This window comes from Ranitomeya imitator, chromosome 3 (genome assembly GCF_032444005.1).
Source record: "Ranitomeya imitator isolate aRanImi1 chromosome 3, aRanImi1.pri, whole genome shotgun sequence".
NCBI classification, from domain to species: domain Eukaryota; kingdom Metazoa; phylum Chordata; class Amphibia; order Anura; family Dendrobatidae; genus Ranitomeya; species Ranitomeya imitator.
In genome coordinates, this window is record NC_091284.1 from 93,736,116 (window position 1) to 93,762,012 (window position 25,897).

Here is a 25,897-nt window from a genome sequence, read left to right on the forward strand (position 1 = left end):
GTGTTGCCAGTCAATGGTTCTTCCCAATGTGCTTTTCAGGTGGATATCAGGCAACCAAGATGGGCACAAATATACAGCTCTGGCAAAAATTAAGAGACCACTACACAAGGTTCCGTTTGTCTGATTTTCCCTTTATAGGCATATTTGAGTAAAATGTAAATTGTTGTTTTATTCTATAAACTTCAGACAACATGTCTCTGAAGTTCCAAGCAATACATTTTGTATTTATTTTCTGAAAATGAGAAACGGTCAAAATAAATAAATGCATTGCTTGTACACCTCAAATAATGCAAAGAAAAACAAGTTCATAATCATTTAGAAACAACAATACTAATGTTTTAACTCAGGGAGAGTTCAGAAATCAATATTTTGTGGAATAACCATGATTTTTAATCACGGCTTTCATATGTCTTGGCATGCTTTCCACCAGTCTTTCACACTGCTTTTGGGTGACCTTATGCTGCTCCTGGTACAAAAATGTAAGCAGTTCTTCTTTGTTTGATGGCTTGTGACTATCCATCTTACTCTTGATTACATTCCAGAGGTTTTCCATGAGCATCTGGTCTGGAGATTGGGCTGGCCATGACAGGGATTTGATGTGGTGGTCCTTCATCCACACCTTGATTGTGGATGCGCCATGCCACACCTAGCTGTGTGGTATGGCGCATTGTCCTGCTGGAAAAACCAGTCCTCAGAGTTGGGGAACATTGCCTGAGCAGAAGGAATCAACTGTTTTTCCAGGATAACCTTGTATGTGGCTTGATTCATACGTCTTTCGCAAAGAACAACTTGCCCAATTCCAGCGTTGCTGAAGCATCCTTCCTTCAGACAAACCTAGGACGTCCAGGGAAGATGTGAGCACTACAGCAAATTAGCCATAGTCAGTAGTGCAGCTATTGAAGGAATTCACCCCAGGCCCCACGCTCTGTGGGGGCCCATCCGAAGCTATGCTACTGTAGACTGCAGGAGCATGCATTATCTCCCTGCACTGCCACCCGGCCGATATGGGGCACCTGCAAGTTCAACTGTCTTGGCTGGATGCCTACACAGTAGAATGGCTAACTGAAAAGATGGTAACAAATTGCAAGCTTTCAAGACTACTCAGGTCCCTTCATCAGGCATAGACTAATACAAATTATTGTACATACTGTCCGTGAGTGGCACTCAGATTGACTTTGTGATTCTCCCAGGAATACTTTTGAACGGTAGGTGGATGAGTTGTTGGAGGTTCCTCTGTCATGCAATGCAGCCAGCGATGCCATTAAGGGGGCACCATACTTCCATCCACATTCCAGTAGGTATACTTCCCATTCATCTCGATTGTATATTCTACCCACCGGTGACGTCCAAAGAAATAACGCCCGTCTTCAAAATATTTGTTGCCATATTTATCAATTCCAATAAGCGTGCCAGTTTTCAGGTCTCCAGACCTGAGCACTTGCCAGAAGGACCCGATAAGGCCACCGTGCCCCCGGACTTGTTGCAGTGCAATTATGCACAAATGTCCAACTGGGGGTCTGTATGTAGGGGAGACAGGGCAAAAAATGAGAACAAGGATGAACTTTTATCGCCACACAATAAGAGAAAAAAGAATAGATCTACCTGTGGCTAAACATTTTTGCCTCCCTGATCATAGCATTATGGACCTGAATACTTGTATTAAAAGGTAATTTCAAATCTCAGAGAGACAGAAGAGTCTGGGAATATAAACAGATGATGACTTTTGACACTCTCAGTGCAGGAATGAATGTGTTACATGGATTTATGTCTTTACATCAATTAAGGAATATGCTCCTCAGACCTTGTGGGGGCATCATAACAGAGAACCAGACCCCAATCAGAGGACAATAAAACATTCACATTCCTTATCTATGAACTGTTCCAATATTTTTGGACATAACTGTTTATAATGGTAGTTCTGCTTCAAGTCACCTGTCTTATCTATGGCATTATTTCTGGGCTGTAAATAAATATGTGATTCTTCAGAATTTGTATTAGTCTATGCCTGATGAAGGGACCTGAGTAGTCTCGAAAAGTTTGCAATTTGTTACCATCTTTTCAGGTAGCCATTAAAAGGTATCAACCACTGAGGACTCTCAATTTTAAATACTTTTCAATCTACTGGCTAACACGGTACCAAGATATACATCTTTCCTACACAGTAGAAAGCACTGATGAGACAGGGAGATGTACAACTTTTATGCTCTACCACTTAAAAATACAATATATGAAAGTGAAAAAAACAAACCCTGTGGAATGTCAGTTACATATTGAGCCCTAACCCAAAAGCCACAAACAAACGCATATTGTAAATCTTACCTTATAGTTTCTTCTATAAGACGATCAGAACTGCAAAATAAAACAAAAAATTATTAATCATAATTATTAATCATTTAGACAATTAGTTTGATCCCTCCTTTAACCTCTCAGACAGGCTCCAGACAGGTCTTTTTTAGGGCTCGTTTACACGACCATATTTTTGTTCAGAGTGAAGTCCGTGGAAAAAAAAAACTGATCCCACTTACAACAATGTTACTCAATGGGGCTGTGATGATCAGAGATTTTTTTTCACTGACAATCTGATTGTGAAAAAAATCCTAGTATGCACTAGTGTCTTCAATAACTCGCCCATTCAAGTCTATGGGTGCATGTACGGAGCCACAGTATTTAATCCGATTTTTATGCATACATGGCAATTCTGTAACAGGAGACTGCAAATGGTTTAAAATGATTAATAGCTGCTGTAAAAAAGAAAAACGGATTGTACGAGAACTGCACACGGATGAGTTAGGAAAAAGTGTCCCACTTTTCTGGATGAAACACGATATTTTTTTACGCTCGTGTGAACCTACTCTCGTAGAAAGCTGTAAATGCAGACCAAGGGAGCACACAGAGGTATGACAGAGATAGTAATCTATGTGAGACACTTGTGACACCTAAGTACAGTACAGATAAAAAGTTTGGACACACCTTCTCATTTAAAGATTTTTCTGTATTTTCATGACTATGAACATTGTACATTCACACTGAAGGCATCAAAACTATGAATCAACACATGTGGAATTATATACTTAAAAAAAAATGTGAGAACTGAAATTATGTCTTATATTCTAGGTTCTTCAAAGTTGCTTTTATGACTGCTTTGCACACTCTTGGCATTCTCTTCATGAGCTTCAAGAGGTAGTCACCGGGAATGGTCTTCCAACAATCTTGAAGGAGGTCCCAGAGATGCTTAACACTTGTTGGCCCTTTTGCCTTCACTCTGCAGTCCAGCTCACCCCAAACCATCTCGATTGGGTTCAGGTCTGGTGACTGTGGAGGCCAGGTCATCTGGCTTAGCATCCCATGACTCTCCTTCTTGGTCAAATAGCCCTTACACAGCCTGGAGGTGTGTTTGGGGTCACTGTCCTGTTGAAAAATAAATGATGGTCCAACTAAACACAAACCGGATGGAATAGCATGCCGCTGTAAGATGCTGTGGTAGCCATGCTGGTTCAGTATGCCTTCAATTTTGAATAAATCCCCAACAGTGTCGCCAGTAAAGCCCCCCCACACCATCACACCTCCTCCTCCATGCTTCTCGGTGGGAACCAGGAATGTAGAGGTCATCCGTTCACCTTTTCTGCGTCGCACAAAAACACGGTGGTTGGAACCAAAGATCTCAAATTTGGACTTACCAGACCAAAGCACAGATTTCCACTGGTCTAATGTCCATTCCTTGTGTTCTTTAGCCGAAACAAGTATCTTCTGCTTGTTGCCTGTCCTTAGCAGTGGTTTCCTAGCAGCTATTTTACCATGAAGGCCTGCTGGACAAAGTCTCCTCTTAACAGTTGTTGTAGAGATGTGTCTGCTGCTAGAACTCTGTGTGGTATTGACCTGGTCTCTAATCTGAGCTGCTGTTAATCTGCGATTTCTGAGGCTGGTGACACGGATAAACTTATCCTCAGAAGCAGAGGTGACTCTTGGTCTTCCTTTCCTGGGGCGGTCCTCATGTGAGCCAGTTTCTTTGTAACGCTTGATGGTTTTTGCCACTGCACTTGGGGACACTTTCAAAGTTTTCCCAATTTTTCGGACTGACTGACCTTCATTTCTTAAAGTAATGATGGCCACTCGTTTTGCTTTACTTAGCTGCTTTTTTCTTGCCACAATACAAATTCTAACAGTCTATTCAGTAGGACTATCAGCTGTGTATCCACCAGACTTCTGCACAACAAAACTGATGATCCCAACCTCATTTATAAGGCAAGAAATCCCACTTATAAAACCTGACAGGGCACACCTGTGAAGTGAAAACCATTCCTGGTGACTACCTCTTGAAGCTCATCAAGAGAATGCCAAGAGTGTGCTAAGCAGTCATCAAAGCAAAAGGTGGCTACTTTGAAGAACCTAGAATTTAAGACATATTTTCAGTTGTTTCACACTTTTTTGTTAAGTATATAATCAACATGTGTTAATTCATAGTTTTGATGCCTTCAGTGTGAATGTACAATTTTCATAGTCATGAAAACACAGAAAAACCTTTAAATGAGAAGGTGTGTCCAAACTTTTGGTCTGTACTGTATGTCATATGATAACTTATGTGGGATAGTAATGGCAATCTAAACAGTCGGTAAAAATTGCTGAAAAGGCAAGAAGAAAAGAACCGATCAAAGGTTCGGGACTGAAGTAATATTAAAAATATTGTTTTATTTCAAAAACACTTTGTAAATATTTTTCCCAGCAATATAAGATCCTGAAGGATGATGATGGAACTCGATATTCTGATTCAAGGATGATTTTTATTTTAAACTAGAATACAACCGGTTTCGACTTCTTTCTCAGGTAGCTCTAACTGTAAAGAACCCTTTCCTATTTACCTGCCTGAATCGCCTCCACCACTAGTAATGAAATGGCCACTGTTGCTTTGTAAGGTACCGTAATTGGAAAGAATAAGGCATGTATTTGTATTGATCACACATTTATACATAATAATTAGATCGCAGCTGAGACATCTTTTTCTAAGCTAAACATTTATTTATGAACGCCTTGTCAATGTGGTGTGTCCATTCACACAGACAGAATTATGTAGGGGCAGAGACAAAGATTTCTAGGAGTTGTCGCTTGCTCAGCAGATTGCTATAGTTTAAATACAAAGTGTTATATCAGCAGGAGATTATTACTACAGGACTAGGTGTTGTGTGCCAGACAGTCCAGCTACTTGATGGCATGTTGACAATATACATTGCACATTGTGAGCGGGGTTATGCACAGCTCAGCTTTCAAAGCACTGCTACATCTTACAGCAGAGAAAACAGGGTTTTTATCAAAACTGCAGAGTAGCCCAGTAAGTGACATATCGATGTAATCAGGTTCTCTGCCCCTACATAACGCTAGTCTCAGATTACATAGAAAAAACCTGCTGACACATTCCCTTTAATATCCATGCATATTTCAAGCAGCAGGGACAAGTCTAGATGTATTTTTGACCTTTAGACGGATCCTGAGGGGGTCATAAAGGCCGATGTCTTTTATATTGCTTGATCATCATCTTGGCATTCAGATGCAGAAGTGAACTTTGCCATTAAGCGGAAATATCGGCAGCCAGTAAAAAGGAAATATAGATTTAACTGCTTTTTACAAAGCTGAATTACACGAATGTAACAAAAATGTTTGAGTTATTATGAGCATCAATTACACCAGCGAACATGTGTAGTGAAGAAATGTAACTTTAGAGATATTGATGAGATTTGTTTTATGGCCTCTCCTAGCACCAAGACTGCTGACAGCAAATAAACTGAGCAGAAACAATATGATGGCTCCCTACCGCACGAGTGTATTTAAGCCTCCGCCTTGTCAGGCCAGCAGTAGGTAAGCCTTTCCTATGTCATTTGCTATTCAGGGGCCCAGGGCAAAGTGATGAAAGTATGCAGGCAAGAGGCATTACTGAAAGTCATTACCATTAACCGCAATGGTTCCAGCCATGCCAGGAACAAATCTAATGGATTTGCTTACTCCTCTAAAGTAAAGGAATTAACATATGCAGCTGCAACAATAGGAACGCCATGCCTCTCACAAGCTGCACTTAACCTTTGGGTGATGAGGAATTTTCCGAAACAATCCACCTAGGAACTAAATCATTAGATGTGTCCACAATAAATAATGCAATCTGGTAAGAAACCAAAATACACTGCTACAAGTTCTTCTCACTTTCCTAAAAATATGCTGAAGATTGCAAAAAAATGTAGAAACTAAATGAATAAAGGAGACCTTTTTATGCATGCTTGTCCTGTCCAACTTTGCGTCACTCTAAGTGACTCCTTAAAGGGAACCTGTCACCCCCAAAAACGAAGGTGAGCTAAGCCCACCAGCATCAGGGGCTTATCTACAGCATTCTGGAATGCTGTAGATAAGCCCCCGATGTATCCTGAAAGATGAGAAAAAGAGGTTAGATTATACTCACCCAGGGGTGGTCCCGCTGCGGTTCTGGTCCGATGGGCGTCGTGGTCCGGTGCCTATCTTCATAGGATGACGTCCTCTTCTTGTCTTCACGCTGCGGCACAGGCGTACTTTGTCTGTCCTGTTGAGGGCAGAGCAAAGTACTGCAGTGCGCAGGGCCTCTCTGACCTTTCCTGGCGCCTGCGCACTGCAGTAGTTTGCTCTGCCCTCAACAGGACAAAGTACTCCTGTGCCGGAGCCGCAGCGTGAAGACAAGAAGAGGACGTCATCGTAAGAAGATGGGACGTGCTGGACCGGACCGCCCCTGGGTGAGTATACTCTAACCTCTTTTTCTCATCTTTCAGGATACATCGGGGGCTTATCTACAACATTCCAGAATGCTGTAGATAAGCCCCTGATGCTGGTGGGCTTAGCTCACCTTCGATTTTGGGGGTGACAGGTTCCCTTTAAGCTGAGTTCACATAGCGTTTTCGGAAACACAAAAAAGCACAGTAAAACCAAAAACACTGTTGCAAAAAAATCAGTGGACAGCAAGGGCTAGTAAAAAGATGAAAAAAAAACAGGGCATTTGGTTGATACGTTGAAAACATATCAACCAAATACCCTGTTTTTTCCATCTTTTTACTAGCCCTTGCTGTCCACTGTGAATTGTATCACACGCATCAGAAAAACTGTGGAAGGAGGAAGGGAAGTGCATGGATGCCTGTACAGAAATGGATACAGAACATCTAAAGTGCTAGTAAATACTTTATTATACAATGTCGTTCTAGGACTTGATTGAGAACAAGACTGCTCAGTTCCTTCAGTGCAAAATGTTAGTTATATTGTTCTAAATATTTTACTATGTAGAATGAAGCTTGTATACATGATATGAAAGGATCAGGCATGTTGACCTTCAGCACATCTCACTCTCACCCCCACCTTCACACATCTGCTGTAAAGGGATTGTTGAGAAACACCCACATTTATTAGATGGTTGTCCCAGGTCAAAGGAATGGAAAGCTACAAGATAAGCAATGCTTACCCAATGAAGCTCAGCAGTTTGGTGGCTCACTGGAGGACAATAGGCATCTTGTCTACATCATGTCACCTCTGCAGCATTGTGCCATCTACCTTGGCATGACTGATGAGATCGCCGATTAGCAGCAGAGGTAAATGATGTAGACAGATCACCATTGCTACAGCTCTTTCAACAAATGCCTAAAAGGAGTAGTGTAAAGGTGGCATTGGGGTGGCATGGGATTCAAGAATGCTTATTTTGGTTTTTTAGAACTGTCACCATCAACCAAAGAAAAAGGAAATACAGTGGGGGAAATGAATATGTGATCCCTTGCTGATTTTGTAAGTTTGCCCACTGACAAAGACATGTACAGTCTATAATTTTAAGTGTAGGTGTATTTTAAAATTGAGAGATAGAATATTAAAAATAAAATCCAAAAAAATCACATTGTATAAATTACATAAATGTATTTATTTACATTTTGCAGTGAGAAATAAGTATTTGATCCCCTACCAACCATTAAGAGTTCTGGCTCCTACAGACCAGTTACACTCTCCTAATTAACTCGTTACCTACAGTAAAGACAGCTGTCTTACATAGTCACCTTTTTGAAAGACTCCTGTCCACAGACTCAGTCAGACTCTAACCTCTACAACATGGGCAAGACCAAAGAGCTTTATAAGGATGTCAGGGTCAAGATCATAGACCTGCACAGAGCTGGAATGGGCTACAAAACCATAAGTAAGACGCTGGGTGAGAAGGAGACAACTGTTGGTGCAATAGTAAGAAAATGGAAGAAATACAAAATGACTGTCAATCGACATCGATCTGGGGCATCATGCAAAATCTCATGGGGTATCCTTGATCATGAGAAAGGTGAGTGATCAGCCCAAACTACACGGGGGGAACTTGTTAATGATCTCAAGGCAGCTGGGACCACAGTCACCAAGAAAACCATTGGTAACACATTATGCCGTAAAGCAGCGGTTCTCAACCTGGGGGTCGCGACCCCGAGGGGGGTCGAACAACCAAAACACAGGGGTCGCCACCAGTGGCGTAGGAAGGGGGGAGAAGAAGAAAAAAAAAAAAAAAAAGACGCCCCTTTAACCCCTTTACCCCCAACGGTGGTTTGCACGTTAATGACCGGGCCAATTTTTACAATTCTGACCACTGTCCCTTTATGAGGTTATAACTCTGGAACGCTTCAATGGATCCTGGTGATTCTGACATTGTTTTCTCGTGACATATTGTACTTCATGACAATGGTAAAAATTATTTGATAGTACCTGCGTTTATTTGTGAAAAAAACGGAAATTTGGCGAAAATTATGAAAATTTCGCAATTTTCCAACTTTGAATTTTTATGCAATTAAATCACAGAGATATGTCACACAAAATACTTAATAAATAACATTTCCCACATGTCTACTTTACATCAGCACAATTTTGGAAACAAAATTTTTTTTTGTTAGGGAGTTATAAGGGTTAAAAGTTGACCAGCAATTTCTCATTTCAACAACACCATTTTATTTTAGGGACCACATCTCATTTGAAGTCATTTTGAGGGGTCTATATGATAGAAAATACCCAAGTGTGACACCATTCTAAAAACTACACCCCTCAAGGTGCTCAAAACCATATTCAAGAAGTTTATTAACCCTTCTGGTGCTTCACAGGAATTTTTTGAATGTTTAAATAAAAATGAACATTTAACTTTTTTTCACAAAAAATTTAATTCAGCTCCAATTTGTTTTATTTTACCAAGGGTAACAGGAGAAAATGGACCCCAAACATTGTTGTACAATTTGTCCTGAGTATGCCAATACCCCACATGTGGGGGTAAACCACTGTTTGGGCGCATGGCAGAGCTCGGAAGCGAAGGAGTGCCATTTGACTTTCAATGCAAAATTGACTGGAATTGAGATGGGACGCCATGTTTCGTTTGGAGAGCCCCTGATGTGGCTAAACATTGAAACCCCCCACAAGTGACACCATTTTGGAAAGTAGACCCCCTAAGGAACTTATCTAGAGGTGTGGTGAGCACTTTGACCCAACAAGTTCTTCACAGAAGTTTATAATGTAGAACCGTAAAAATAAAAAATCATATTTTTTCACAAAAATTATCTTTTCGCCCCCAATTTTTTATTTTCCCAAGGGTAAGAGAAGAAATTGGACCCCAAAAGTTGTTGTACAATTTGTCCTGAGTACGCTGATAGCCCATATGTGGGGGTAAATCACTGTTTGGGCGGATGGGAGAGCTCGGAAGGGAAGGAGCGCCGTTTGACTTTTCAATGCAAAATTGACAGGAATTGAGATGGGACCTCATGTTGCGTTTGAAGAGCCACTGATGTGCCTAAACATTGAAACCCCCCACAAGTGACACCATTTTGGAAAGTAGACCCCCTAAGGAACTTATCTAGAGGTGTGGTGAGCACTTTGACCCACCAAGTGCTTCACAGAAGTTTATAATGTAGAACCGTAAAAATAAAAAATCATATTTTTTCACAAAAATTATCTTTTTGCACCCAATTTTTTATTTTCCCAAGGGTAAGAGAAGAAATTGGACCCCAAAAGTTGTTGTACAATTTGTCCTGAGTACGCTGATACCCCATATGTGGGGGTAAACCACTGTTTGGGTGGATGGGAGAGCTCGGAAGGGAAGGAGCGCCGTTTGACTTTTCAAAGCAAAATTGACAGGAATTGAGATGGGACGCCATGTTGCGTTTGAAGAGCCACTGATGTGCCTAAACATTGAAACCCCCCACAAATGACACCATTTTGGAAAGTAGATCCCCTAAGGAACTTATCTAGAGGTGTGGTGAGCACTTTGACCCACCAAGTGCTTCACAGAAGTTTATAATGCAGAGCCGTAAAAATAAAACAAAATTTTTTTCCCACAAAAATTATTTTTTTAGCCCCCAGTTTTGTATTTTCCTGAGGGTAACAGGAGAAATTGGACCCCAAAATTTGTTGCCCAATTTGTCCTGAGTGCGATGATACACCATATGTGGGGGGAACCACTGTTTGGGCACATGGGAGGGCTCAGAAGGGAAGGAGTGCCATTTGAATGCAGACTTAGATGGAATGGTCTGCAGGTGTCACATTGCGTTTGCAGAGCCCCTAATGTACCTAAACAGTAGAAACCCCCCACAAGTGACACCATTTTGGAAAGTAGACCCCCTTAGGAACTTATCTAGATGTGTGCTGAGCGCTTTGACCCACCAAGGGCTTCACAGAAGTTTATAATGGAGAGCCGTAAAAATAAAACAAAAATTTTTTCCCACAAAAATTATTTTTTAGCCCCCAGTTTTGTATTTTCCCGAGGGTAACAGGAGAAATTCGACCCCACAATTTGTTGTCCAATTTGTCCTGAGTGCGCTGATACCCCATATGTGGGGGGGAACCACTGTTTGGGCGCATGGGAGGGCTCGGAAGGGAAGGAGCTCCATTTGGAATGAGGACTTAGATGGAATGGTCTGCAGGTGTCACATTGCATTTGCAGAGCCCCTAATGTACCTAAACAGTAGAAACCTCCCACAAGTGACACCATTTTGGAAACTAGACCCCCTAAGGAACTCATCTAGATGTGTTGTGATAGCTTTGAACCCCCAAGTGTTTCACTACAGTTTGTAACGCAGAGCCGTGAAAATTAAAAAAAAAAATCTTTCCCCCCAAAATTATTTTTTAGCCCCCAGTTTTGTATTTTCCCGAGGGTAAGAGGAGAAATTCGACCCCAAAAGTTGTTGTCCAATTTGTCCTGAGTACGCTGATACCCCGTATGTTGGGGGAAACCACCGTTTGAGCGCATGGCAGAGCTCGGAAGGGAAGGAGCGCCATTTGGAATGCAGACTTAGATGGAATGGTCTGCAGACGTCACATTGCGTTTGCAGAACCCCTAATGTACCTAAACAGTAGAAACCCCCCACAAGTGACCCCATATTGGAAACTAGACCCCCCAGGGAACTAATCTAGATGTGTTGTGAGAACTTTGAACCCCCAAGTGTTTCACTACAGTTTATAAGGCAGAGCCGTGAAAATAAAAAATCCTTTTTTTTCCCACAAAAAATATGTTTTAGCCCCGAGTTTTGTATTTTCCCAAGGGTAACAGGAGAAATTGGACCCCAAAAGTTGTTGTCCAATTTGTCCTGAGTACGCTGATACCCCATATGTTGGGGTAAACCCCTGTTTGGGCACACAGGAGAGCTCGGAAGGGAAGAAGCACGGTTTTACTTTTTCAACGCAGAATTGGCTGGAATTGAGATCGGACGCCATGTCGTGTTTGGAGAGCCCCTGATGTGCCTAAACAGTGGAAACCCCCCAATTATAACTGAAACCCTAATCCAAACACATCCCTAACCCTAATCCCAACAGTAACCCTAACCACACCTCTAACCCTGACACACCCCTAACCCTAATCCCAACCCTATTCCCAACCGTAAATGTAATCTAAACCCTAACTGTAACTTTAGCCCCAACCCAAACTGTAGCCCTAGCCCTAACCCTAGCCCTAGCCCTAACCCTAACCCTAACCCTAGCCCTAACCCTAACCCTAGCCCTAACCCTAGCCCTAACCCTAACCCTAGCCCTAGCCCTAACCCTAACCCTAGCCCTAAACCTAACCCTAACCCTAGCCCTAACCCTAGCCCTAGCCCTAACCCTAGCCGTAACTCTAACCCTAGCCCTAATGGGAAAATGGAAATAAATACATTTTTTAAATTTTTCCCTAACTAAGGGGGTGATGAAGGGGGGTTTGATTTACTTTTATAGCGGGTTTTTTAGCGGATTTTTATGATTGGCAGCCGTCACACACTGAAAGACGCTTTTTATTGCAAAAAATATTTTTTGCGTTACCACATTTTGAGAGCTATAATTTTTCTATATTTTGGTCTACAGAGTCATGTGAGGTCTTGTTTTTTGCGGGACGAGTTGATGTTTTTATTGGTAACATTTTCGGGCACGTGACATTTTTTGATCGCTTTTTATTCCGATTTTTGTGAGGCAGAATGACCAAAAACCAGCTATTCATGAATTTCTTTTGGGGGAGGCGTTTATACCGTTCCGCGTTTGGTAAAATTGATGAAGCAGTTTTATTCTTCGGGTCAGTACGATTACAGCGATACCTCATTTATATCATTTTTTTATGTTTTGGCGCTTTTATACGATAAAAACTATTTTATAGAAAAAATAATTATTTTTGCATCACTTTATTCTCAGGACTATAACTTTTTTATTTTTTTGCTGATGATGCTGTATGGCGGCTCGTTTTTTGCGGGACAAGATGACGCTTTCAGCGGTACCATGGTTAGTTATATCTGTCTTTTTGATCGCGTGTTATTCCACTTTTTGTTCGGCAGTATGATAATAAAGCGTTGTTTTTTGCCTCGTTTTTTTTTTTTTTTTCTTACGGTGTTTACTGAAGGGGTTAACTAGTGGGCCAGTTTTATAGGTCGGGCCGTTACGGACGCGGCGATACTAAATATGTGTACTTTTATTGTTTTTTTTTTTTTTATTTAGATAAAGAAATGTATTTATGGGAATAATATTTTTTTTTTTTTTTTCATTATTTTGGAATATTTTTTTTTTTTTTTTTTACACATTTGAAATTTTTTTTTTTTACTTTTTTACTTTGTCCCAGGGGGGGACATCACAGATCAGTGATCTGACAGTTTGCACAGCACTCTGTCAGATCACTGATCTGACATGCAGCGCTGCAGCCTTCACAGTGCCTGCTCTGAGCAGGCTCTGTGAAGCCACCTCCCTCCCTGCAGGACCCGGATCCGCGGCCATCTTGGATCCGGGGCTGGAGGGAGCAGGGAGGGAGGTGAGACCCTCGCAGCAACGCGATCACATCGCGTTGCTGCGGGGGGCTCAGGGAAGCCCGCAGGGAGCCCCCTCCCTGAGCGGTGCTTCCCTGCACCGCCGGCACATCGCGATCATCTTTGATCGCGGTGTGCCGGGGGCGGTCCGTGACCGCTCCTGGCACATAGTGCCGGATGTCAGCTGCGATAAACAGCTGACACCCGGCCGCGATCGGCGGCGCTCCCCCCGTGAGCGCTGCCGATCGCATATGACGTACTATTGCGTCCTTGGGAAGTAAAGCCCACCCCACATGGACGCAATAGTACGTCTAATGGCAGAAAGGGGTTAAATCTTCGGGCGGCGCCGTCCGCCGCCACGACCAGGGCCAGCTCCCCCCACCCCCGGGCCCCGCCCCCGCTCTAATACTCACCTCTATTGGTTCCTGCGGCGCCGGCAGCTGCAGCGTCCTCTGACTCTGCGACGTCTCAGAGCAGAGGGCGCGATGACGTCACTACTGTGCGCGCCGCTCTGCCTCTCTGTCCTGAGCGTCGCAGAGCCGGAGAGACGCTGACTGGCTGCACCGGACCTGTGCTAGGAACGGGAGAGGTGAGGATTTTACTTTTTTTTTTTTTTCTTTATGTCTGTCTGGGGGCAATGCTGGACACACTGGGGCAATACTGGAGACCATGGGGCAGATTGCTGGACACACTGGGGCAATACAGGAGACCATTGGGCAGATTGCTGGACACACTGGGGCAATACAGGAGACTATGGGGCAGATTGCTGGACACACTGGGGCAATACTGGAGACCATGGGGCAGATTGCTGGACACACTGGGGCAATACAGGAGACCATTGGGCAGATTGCTGGACACACTGGGGCAATACAGGAGACTATGGGGCAGATTGCTGGACACACTGGGGCAATACTGGAGACCATGGGGCAGAATGCTGGACACACTGGGGCAATACAGGAGACTATGGGGCAGATTGCTGGACACACTGGGGCAATACAGGAGACCATGTGGCAGAATGCTGGACACACTGGGGCAATACAGGAGACCATTGGGCAGATTGCTGGACACACTGGGGCAATACAGGAGACTATGGGGCAGATTGCTGGACACACTGGGGCAATACTGGAGACTATGGGGCAGAATGCTGGACACACTGGGGCAATACAGGAGACCATGGGGCAGATTGCTGGATACACTGGGGCAATACAGGAGACTACTATGGGGCAGAATGCTGGACACACTGGGGCAATACTGGAGACCATGGGGCAGATTGCTGGACACACTGGGGCAATACAGGAGACCATGTGGCAGAATGCTGGACACACTGGGGCAATACAGGAGACCATGGGGCAGATTGCTGGACACACTGGGGCAATACAGGAGACTATGGGGCAGATTGCTGGACACTGGGGCAATACTGGAGACCATGGGGCAGAATGCTGGACACACTGGGGCAATACTGGAGACCATGGGGCAGATTGCTGGACACACTGGGGCAATACAGGAGACTATGGGGCAGATTGCTGGACACACTGGGGCAATACTGGAGACCCTTTGGCAGATTTCTGGACACATTGAGGCAATGCTGGAGACCCTGGGGCAGACTTCTGGACACACTGGGGCAATGCTGGACACTGGGGCAGATTGCTGGACACACTGGGGGTAATATGCTGGACACACTGGGGCAATGCTGGACACTGGGGGTAATATGCTGGACACACTGGGGCAGATTGCTGGACAACATGGGGGTAATATGCTGGACACACTGGGGGCAGGACTTGAGGCATGGGCAGAATGTAGATACGGGGCATGATTGGAGACACGGGGCAGGATTGGATCATGGGGCAGGACGGATACGATGGAGGCTGGTGGGGCAGGATGGGGAGATCATATGGAGTAGAATGGATACTCATGAGGGCAGGATGCGAGAACATATGGCTGGAGCCAGGAATGAGATAAACGGGGCCAGGGTGGGGAATAGTGTTACCATAGGCATAATAGGGGATAATTAAGGGATATTATTACTGCAGTGATGTATTTATTTTATTTTTTGAGTATACTGTTTTAAATGGGGGGGCGGTCCTGTTACTGTGCAGAGTGACACTATATCGCCTTTTTATCTTCATGTGGTGTAATGTAGAAGTTGTGAAAAATTAAGTAATGTGTTCTGCAAGCGGAGCTCTAGATAACTGTGTTATTTCCTGCAGAAACGAGTCCTGGCTGGAAGGAATGATGGCGGTCTGTGCTGGATGAAAGATGAAGGACTTCACCTAGAGACGTCACTGGTGAGTCAGTGTTACCTATACACTGACACTATACACTGTATACTATATAGAGGTCCTGTGTATAATGTCACCAGTGATCTCTGTATTACCTCTATACATAATGCATATCAGATATTTACATTCCGAATCACAACTAATAAAATTACAGTTTTAAAGTAGCCACCAAAATTATTTTTTGGGTTGGGGGTCACCGCAACATGAGGAACTGTATTGCGGGGTCACGGCATTAGAAAGGTTGAGAACCACTGCCGTAAAGGTTTAAAATCCTGCAGTGTCCGCAAGGTCCCCCTGCTCAAGAAGGCACATGTGCAGGCCCGTCTGAAGTTTGCCAATGAAAACCTGCATCTGCATGATTCTGTGAGTGATTGGAAGAAGGTGCTGTGGTCAGAGGAGACAAAAATTGAGGTACTTGGCATTAACTCAAATCACCGTGTTTGGAGGAAGAGAAATGCTACCTATGACCCAAAGAACACCGTCCCCACTGTCAAGCATGGAGGTGGATACATTAGGTTTTGGGGTGTTTCTCAGCTAAGGGCACAGGACTACTTCACCGCATCAATGGGAGAATAGATGGAGCCGTGTACCGTAAAATCCTGAGTGACAACCTCCTTCCCTCCGTCAGGACATTAAAAATGGGTCGCAGCTGGGTCTTCCAGCAAGACAATGACCCAAAACATACAGCCAAGGCAACAAAGGAGTTGATCAAAAAGAAGCACATTAAAGTCATGGATTGACCAAGCCATTCTCCAGACCTTAATCCCATAGAAAAGTTATGGAAGGAGCTGAAGCTCCGAGTTGCCAAGCAACAACCTCAAAATCTTAATGATTTAGAGATGATATGCAAATGTGGGCAAACCTCATGATCAACTATTTATATAAATACATTTGTATAATTTATACAATGTGATTTTTGGGATTTTATTTTTCATATTCTATCTCTCAATTTTAAAATTAACCTACACTTAAAATTATAGACTGTTCATGTCTTTGTCAGTGGGCAAACTTACAAAATAAGCAAGGCATCAAATACTTATTTCATTCCCCCACTGTATATATGGAAGGAATACCGTAAGTATTATTCAGTTCTATAATGATTCCATAATGAAAGGTCATTAGTTCTCCACATTTGCATGGCTAGCTAACCATGGCTGCCTCAGATTGCTACTACCAGTTACTAGGTAGGAGAAAGCTCAGGAGCAATACTGACTGACGATACAGCCAAGTGATGAAATAGCTTCTACAATAGATACGGTAAGTTTCTATTTTTGAAGAAAGATCAAAACTGAGTGATGCGCCTTTTGCATAGACATAGTCCGTCACCTGATCTTAATGAAACCGGCAAAACCATCAGTAATCATCTAATATTTATAGGCATCTAACACACTGACAGCACCATTATATAACCACTCTGTTTCTACTCACTAAAGTAGCCATCCACAGATGCAATGATTTAAAAGGCAAAATTCCTACGTCAATCCCTTCCAAGCATAATTAACACTTTATATAATCTGCAGTGACACCTCTGGAGCAAGATGATCTAACAATGTCAGACTCGCATACACTACGGCTGGGTAGTTTAATTGTTCACCCCATTGCTCAAGACTGCTAAGGGTATGTGCACACGCTGCGCATTTTGCTGCGGATCCGCAGCGGTTTTGACGCTGCAGATCTGCAGCTGTTTTCCATGAGTTTACAGTACCATGTAAACCTATGGAAAACAAAATCCGCAGTGATAAAAACGCGTGGAAACACAGCGGTTTACATTCCGCAGCATGTCAATTCTTTGTGCGGGTTCCGCTGCGGTTTACACTTGCTTCTTAATAGGAATCCGCAGGTGTAAAACCGCAGCAAATCCGCAGGTAATCTGCAGTGTGGTTTACCTGCGGATTTACAAAAACAGGTGCGGAAAAATCCACAGACATCCCCCACCTACGTGTGCACATACCCTTAACGTAACCATAAAAACATGAGCATTCACTAATCCATGTATTCTCTCTGCCCAGCTGAGGACAGAGTAAAGTACTATAGTGTGCATGCGCTGGCGCTTTTTGGCCTTTCCCAGCTCATGTGCAGAACAATTTTGCTCTGTCTTCGGTAGAGCTGTATGCCCGTGAAGAAGCGCGATGGGGGATACTGTGGATAATGTAGGAAGCATCATCCACATGAAGCAGAGAAGGATGACGGCATCGCAAGAAGAGAGGAGGCACTAAATTAAGACCAGCAATGCTCATTGGACTGGACGGCCCCATAGGTGAGTATATTAAAACCTTTTTATTTTTTTTACAGGTTTCTCGACTTCAAGTTAGAATTACAGGTAACCTCTCAATGAAAGAAAAAAAGGAAGAATTTTGTGGAAGACCGATAAATATTTTAAAAAGATGGGCAGAATTTTAATAAAATATACAGTGGGTATGGAAAGTATTCAGACCCCTTTAAGTTATTCACTCTTTCATTGCAGCCATAAGGTACATTAAAAAAAAGTTCATTTTTTTTCATTATTGTACACTCTGCACCCCATCTTGACTGAAAAAAAAACCAAACAGAAAATGTTGAAATTTTTGCAAATTTATTAAAAAATAAAAACTGAAATATAACCTGGTCATAAATATTCAGACCCTTTGCTTAGTATTGAGGAGAAGCACCTTTTGAGCTAGTACAGATATGAGTCTTCTTGGGAATGATGCAACAAGTTTTTCACACCTGGATTTGGGGATCCTCTGCCATTCTTCCTTGCAGATCCTCTCCAGCTCTGTCAGGTTGGATCTCTCCAGAGATGCTCAATTGGGTTTAGGTCAGGGCTCTGGCTGGGCCAGTCAAGAATGGTCACAGAGTTGTTCTGAAGCCACTCCTTTGTTATTTTACCTGTGTGCTTAGGGTCATTGTCTTGTTGGAAGGTGAACCTTCAGCCAAGTCTGAGGTCCAGAGCACTCTAGAAAAGGTTTTCATCCAGGATATCTCTGTATTTGGCGGAATTCATGTTTCCTTCAATGGCAACTAGTCGTCCTGTCCCTGCAGCTGAAAAACACCCCCATAGCATGATGCTGCCACCACCATGTTTCACTGTTGGGATTGTATTAGGCAGGTGATGAGCCGTGCCTGGTTTTCTCCACACATACTGCTTATAATTATCCCCAAAAAGGTCTATCTTCATCTCATCAGACCAGAAAATCTTATTTCTCATAGTTTTCATGTGTATTTAGCAAACTATGTGGGCTTTCATATGTCTTGCACTGAGGAGAGGCTTCCGTTGGGCCACTCTGCCATAAAGACCAGACTGGTGGAGGGCTGCAGTGATAGTTGACTTTGTGGAACTTTCTCCCATCTCCCTACTGTATCTCTAGAGCTCAGCCACAGTGATCTTGGGGTTCTTCTTTACCACTCTCACCAAGGCTCTTCTCTCACGATTGCTCAGTTTGTCTGGATGGCCAGGTCTTGGAAGACTTCTGGTGGTCCCAAATCTCTTCCATTTAAGGATTATGGAAGCCACTGCTCTTAGGAACCTTGAGAACTGCAGAAATTCTATTGTAACCTTGGCCAGATCTGTGCCTTGCCACAATTCTGTATATGAGCTCCTTGGCCAGATCCTTTGACCTCATGATTCTCATTTGGTCTGACATGCACTGTGAGGTCTTATATAGACAGGTGTGCGCCTTTCCAAATCACGTCCTATCAGTTTATTTAAACACAGCTGGACTCCAATGAAAAAGTAGAACAATCTCAAGGAGGATCACAAGGAAGTGGACAGCATGTGACAAATATGAGTGTCTGAGCAAAGGGTCTGAATACTTATGACCATGTGATATTTCAGTTTTTCTTTTTTATTAAATTTGCAAAAATGTCTGCATTTCTGTTTTTTTTTTTTTTCAGTCAAGATGGGGTGCAGAGTGTACATTAATGTGAAAAAAATGAACTTTTTTTAATTTACCAAATGGCTGCAATGAAACAGAGTGAAAAATTTAAAGGGGTCTGAATACTTTCCATACCCACTGTATGCAACAGCTATGTTTTATGTAATACAAGCATCTGCAAAAATGTAAATATGTAAAAAAAAAAAAGAGCCTGTGTGATTGATAGCAGCAGCAATATTGATGCCATATTTAGATATGTATTAATTGTGCTTGCAAATATAATGCCAACGTATTCCACAGCACTTTGCAGATATTGTCCCCATTGGGGATCACAATCTAAATTCCTGATCAATATATCTTTTGAGGAAACGAAAATCGACGCAAACATGGGAAGAACATACGAACTCCTTACAGGTCCTTGGTGGAATTTGAACCCAGGATCCCAGCGCTACAAGGTGCTAACCTCTGAGCCACCGTGATATTTACCATAATAGTACTGTTAGATTATAAGAATTCATTATTTTGATATGACAGAATTGTGAAGATGCGTAGTTAAAAAAGAAAAACATATGGTATGATCGTTCTAATACAGGCTAATAATTACTGGTCGATGTGTTTGGGTAAGCATTGCTGTTCTTACGCACAGGTCAATTTTATATAATAATATCTATGTCCCAATGCATGCGTGTCTGATGCAGGTGGGTTTGGCAGGGTCCTCAGTCATCAAAGTTTGTGTTTTAGTTTTTATCAGCTGTCAGTGCCGTGTTCTTCACTGATGAAGCTGGATTATTATAGTGAAACGTGTTGGGTGAGCTAAGCTAATGTTTTGTGCATTTTAGGTGTAAAATTTTTCTTTGTAGAGAGCACCAAGTTCGCATGTAGACTCTGTAAAGAGACAAACCAGACTCCTGTCAAAGTCCTCTCACTTGGCCAAGCAATTCTTCTGCTTTGCACTAATGAGGGACAAAATAGAGTTTCTGGTTCTGCTTTCTATTCTTCCTACAACCCCATGAAATGTCTTAACTGCTCATCCTGGAATAGTCTGCTGCTGGGTATATGACTTCATTAACTCATTTTCACACTCTGCCCAATTTTTCATGACAGTATGACAAGTTACCCATTCATTCTGACTATACCTGCAGTTTCAATGCACTTTTCCTACTGCTCTGCTATCAGCTTTAAAGGCAATTTGCACTCCTCTTCTGCATCTTGGAAAGCGGTTGTCACTTTATATTACCGGAGTCTATTTCCAGCTTCCCCTTAATACATTCTCCTTATAAACTGACAAGCCAATATGCATGATTTATCGAAGAGGGCCATTTGTAATGAAGAAAAATGATCGCACCATCTAAATCTTGTTTGCCATAAACTATTGTGCAGTTTCCAGAGCTGACACTTTAAAATGTACTGCAGCGAGTAAGGCTATGTGCACATTGAGTATTTGCTTTCAGACATTTCTGCAAGGTTTCTGCATCTCTTGGCAGGAACACCGTGTGTCTTTGGTGCGTTTTTGCCGTGTATTTTTGTATGCGTTCTTGTATGCCTTTTTGTACAGCAATGAATGCTTTTTTTGAGCTAAATAAAGATATTTAAAAAAAGTTATGTGATGTAATTAATTGGTTTAACACCACCTTTTTCATGCTGATGCAGTGTGGCATCAGGGTCATGGGATTATGGTTGGTGTCAACAGCTGTCACTGACACCTAGCTCTAGGTTTAGTAATGAAAATGTGTCAGCCCAACACCTTCATCACTAAGCCAATAAGTAAAACACAAACACACACTTTGTCATCAGCCTATATAGGAGTCTTAACAGAAGGAACATACATAACCTGTAACCAGACAGCAACTGTTAATTTTAAAGAAAAAAAAATTGCGTGGTCTCCCGTGTAATTTGAATAACAAGCAAAGGGAAAACCATCGGCTGAGGGCTGATGTTATATTCCTGGAAGGAGCCAAAAGCCATAAAGGTTCACAGGCTATTTAATATCAGCTCACATCTGTTTTGCTTTGCCTTTACTGGCTAGTTTACAGGGGGACCCCAGAAAAAAATTTACATATGGTCCCCCTATGAAAGCTAAACAAGAAAAGGCTAGACAGACAACTACGGGCTAATATTAATAGCCTAGGAAGGGAGCAAGGAAATTGGCCCCTCCCAGACTAAAAACATCAGCTCTCAGCTGCCCCAGAAAAGGCGCATCTAAAAGATGCACCAAATCTGTCGCTTAGCCTCGCTCTTCCCACTTGCCCTGTAGCGGTGGCATATGGGGTTCATATTTGTGGGGTTGATGTCACCTTTGTATTGACAAGTGACATCAAGCCCACAGGTTAGTAATGGAGAGGCGTCTATAAGACACCTATCCATTAATAACCCCATAGTGATATTGTATAAAAAAAAAAAAACACAGAATAAAGTCCTTTTTTTGAAATAATGACAGACTCCTTTAATGAATCTTGATTAAACCATACTTACCGAACGCCTAATCCACAGAAGCGAATGTCTCCTGCAACAAAAATAAAATAATAAACCACAATATACCTCACCTATCCGCAGAGAAGGTAATCTATAATGTCCCACGACAATCCTGATTACTTTGAGAGCAGTCACTGATGTGACTGTTTTCAAAGACATCCGGTGATACACTGACACAGGAGGTAACCGCTCCCGCAGTGTATCACTGAGCTGCCTTGAGAGAGTTCACCGGAGTTTATAAGCTTCGGTGATCTCCCTTAAGGCACCACTGCTGCGTGAGAAAGTTGTACCACCGGTACTGTCGGTCATCTGACAGCATGATCCCACAGCTCTCTGACCGACTGTCTTACCGGAGCTCGTGTTACCGTCGATAAGAACCACAGTACTGGTGTTTCCCACGCTGTCACACAGATGACCGTGTGGGAAACTCCATAGGAAGCCGGTAAAACGCAAAACAAAAACTCAGCAAATCCGCCAACATTTTTACACCTGCGTTTTTTGCTGCGGATTCTGGAGATTTTGCTGACTGACTTAATTGAAATCAGTGTGTGAAAAAAGCTGCAGAAACGCACAAAGAATTGACATGCTGCAGAAAAAAAACACACACTGCAAATACTTAAGGAAATGTACTGATCATGTGCACAAGACTTCAGGATTGTCATTTACCGTAATTAGCTCGCATAAGGATTCCAGAGCGTACTGTACTGTATGACTTTATGATGCACAGAAAATGCACTTTGACATATGGATGTGAGATCTGACTGATTTTTTTGTAGCCTTTAGATGATATTTTACGTGCCTAAAACAGATTTGCCCATAAGAAGTATTTTGCCAAAATGTTTCACTGAAATAAATATATAATATATACACACACATTTTTCTTTTTTTCGTTTGGCCATGCACAGCAATTTTGGTGGATCAGCCAATCATCTTATGTGTATGGGTGGGGGGCCCTCCAAAGCCTTCCCTGACAGATGTTGTCGGGGTGAGTAGTAGTCGTCCTGCTGTATTTTCAGCATCCAATCCTTTTGTTAAGCCGCTGTTAAGACGTGTGGCAGTGCCTCTGTGATAGAGACCACAGTAGCGCGTGGCCAAGCCGAGTGTTTCTGTGTACTGGGGAGTCAGAAAAGAGCGGTTAACCGAATAATTGTTTGGGGTCAGGATTACAGCTACATTGTGGGCCAACAGCTATCTAAGGTGTTAGGCTGTCGTCACACATGCAGTATTTGGTCAGTATTTTACATCAGTATTTGTAAGCCAAAACCAGGAGCGGAACAATTAGAGGAAAAGTATAATAGAAACATATGCACCACTTCTGCATTTATTATACTTTTCCTCTATTTGTTCCACTCCTGGTTTTGGCTACAAATACTGATGTAAAATACTGACCAAATACTGCTAGTGTGACGGCAGCCTTAAGGTACCGTCACACTAGACGATATCGCTAGCGATCCGTGACGTTGCAGCGTCCTCGCTAGCGATATCGTCCAGTGTGACAGGCAGCAGCGATCAGGCCCCTGCTGTGCTGTCGCTGGTCGGGGAAGAAAGTCCAGAACTTTATTTGGTCGCTGGACTCCCCGCAGACATTGCTGAATCGGCGTGTGTGACACCGATTCAGCGATGTCTTCACTGGTAACCAGGGTAAACATCGGGTAACTAAGCGCAGGGCCGCGCTTAGTAACCCGATGTTTACCCTGGTTACCATCCTAAAAGTAAAAAAAAAAAAAAACACTACATACTTACCTACAGCCGTCTGTCCTCCAGCGCTGTGCTCTGCTCTCCTCCTGTACTGGCTGTGAGCGTCGGTCAGCCGGAAAGCAGAGCGGTGACGTCACCGCTCTGCTTTCCGGCCGCTGTGCTCACACAGACAGTACAGGAGGAGTGCAGAGCACAGCGCTGGAGGACAGACGGCTGTAGGTAAGTATGTAGTGTTTGTTTTTTTTTACATTTAGGATGGAAACCAGGGTAAACATCGGGTTACTAAGCGCGGCCCTGCGCTTAGTTACCCGATGTTTACCCTGGTTACCGGCATCGTTGGTCGCTGGAGAGCGGTCTGTGTGACAGCTCTCCAGCGACCAAACAGCGACGCTGCAGCGATCCGGATCGTTATCGGTATCGCTGCAGCGTCGCTAAGTGTGACGGTACCTTTAGACTTTAACGTGGGAGACTTTAGCTACTGTAAACATTCTACAATTACACAGTTGGGGTCTGCTAAACTTATAGATGGAGGCCACTTCCTCTGTCGAACACCTTGCATGCCGGGGATGCTGTTGTCCGTGTAGCACCGAATAGTGCTGTACTGAGATGCTACTAGACAGCCAAACAGTGCATGCAGCTCAGTAATTCAGGTGTTTTACCAGTAAAATGCTCATAACCCCATGAATGTTGTTTCAAGTTATACAGTTAAGTCCAGAAATATTTGGATAGTAACTGAGTCTCCATGATTTCAGCTCTGCAGGCCACTATTTATAATTTAAAATGAAACAAATGAGGTGCAATTGAAGTGGAGACTTTCAGGATTAATTAAAGGAGTTGAACAACAATATCCTGTGAAACGTTTAGGAATTGCAACAATTTTTCTACAAAGACTTCTCATTTCAGGGTCTCAAAGTAATTGGACAAATTAACTTTACCACATATAAAATGTTCATTTGTAATACTTTGTAGAGAATCCTTTGCAGGCAATGACTGCCCGAAGTCTGGAAGCCATGGACGTCACCAAACGCTGGGTTTCCTCCTTTATGATGCTTTGTCGGCCTTTACTGCAGCCGACTTCAGTTGTTGCTTCTTTGTGTTTCCGCCTTAAGTTTTGTCTTAAGCATGTGAAATGCTGCTCGATGGGGTGAGATCTGGTGATTGGCTCAGCCATTGCAGAATGTTCCACTTCTTAGCCTTAAACGCCTGAGTTTCTTTTGCAGTATTTTTTGTGTCGTTTGACGGATCTTCACAGTACAGATGGACAATCAGCCTTGCTGCATTTGGTTGAATCGGAGCAGGAAGTATCGCCCTGCACACTTCAGAATTCATCCGGCTGCTTCTGTCTTCAGTCACATCATCAATAAACACTAGTGACGCAGCGCCATTGGAAGCCCTGCATGCCCGTGCCATCACACTACCTCCACCATGTTTTATAGATAATGTGGAGTGCTTTGGATCATGAGCCGTTGCAAATCTTCTCTCTACTTTCTTCTTCCCGTCATTCTGGTACAGGTTGATCTTAATTTCATCTGTTCAAAAAATACTTTTCCAGAACTGGGTGGCTTCTTTAGATTTTTTTTTTGTTTGCAAAGTCTAATCTGGTCTTTCTATTTTTATAGTTTGCACCTTGTGGTGAACCCTCTGTATTTTCTCTCATGAAATCTTCTCTTTATGGTAGACTTAGATATTTAAACACTTACTTCCCGGAGAGTGTTCTTCACTTGGGTGGATATTGTGAGGGTTATTTTCTTCACCACGGAAAGGATGCTGCGATCATCCACGACTGCTGTCTTCTGTGGACGGTCATGCCTTTCTGAGTTCCCAAGCGCACCAGTGCGCTCTTTTTTTATTTTTACAGAACTGTTGATTGGGCCACTCCTAACATATCTGCTATCCCATAGAATGTAAGTCCGCAAGGACAGGGTCCTCTCCCCTCTGTACCAGTCTTTCACTGTAAATTTGTAAATTTGTTTACTGTAAACGATATCTATAACTCTATATGTAACCCCTTTCTCATGTAGAGCACCATGGAATTAATGGTGCTATATAAATAAATAATATCTCTCTGATGGATTTCCTCTTTTTTTCAACCTAATGATGGTCTGTTTCACTTCCATTGAGAGCTCCTTTGATCGCATTTTGTGAGTTTACGTCAACAGCTCCAAATGCAAATGCCACACTTGGAATCGGCTCCAGACCTTTTCCCTGCTTAATTAATGATGGATTAACGAGGGAATAGCCCACTAAAGGGCTTTTGAGATAAATGCCCAATTCCCTTTGGTCCATTGAAAGAGGCAGCTACATATTAAAGAGCTGTCTTCTTTACTCTAATTAGGATGTGAAT

The 25,897-nt window shown here is 42.9% G+C and overlaps 1 protein-coding gene across 3 annotated transcripts in view; it reads right to left on the minus strand.

Annotated features, from left to right (window-relative positions):
* The window catches only part of GOSR1 (golgi SNAP receptor complex member 1), a 132,883-nt gene that overhangs the window by 35,220 nt on the left and 71,766 nt on the right, over positions 1-25,897 (minus strand). For all 3 annotated transcript variants that reach the window (XM_069761153.1, XM_069761152.1, XM_069761151.1), the window contains exon 7: positions 2,320-2,349. In XM_069761153.1, coding sequence (XP_069617254.1) covers positions 2,320-2,349 — 30 coding nt within the window. The remainder of the gene's footprint in view (positions 1-2,319; positions 2,350-25,897) is intronic.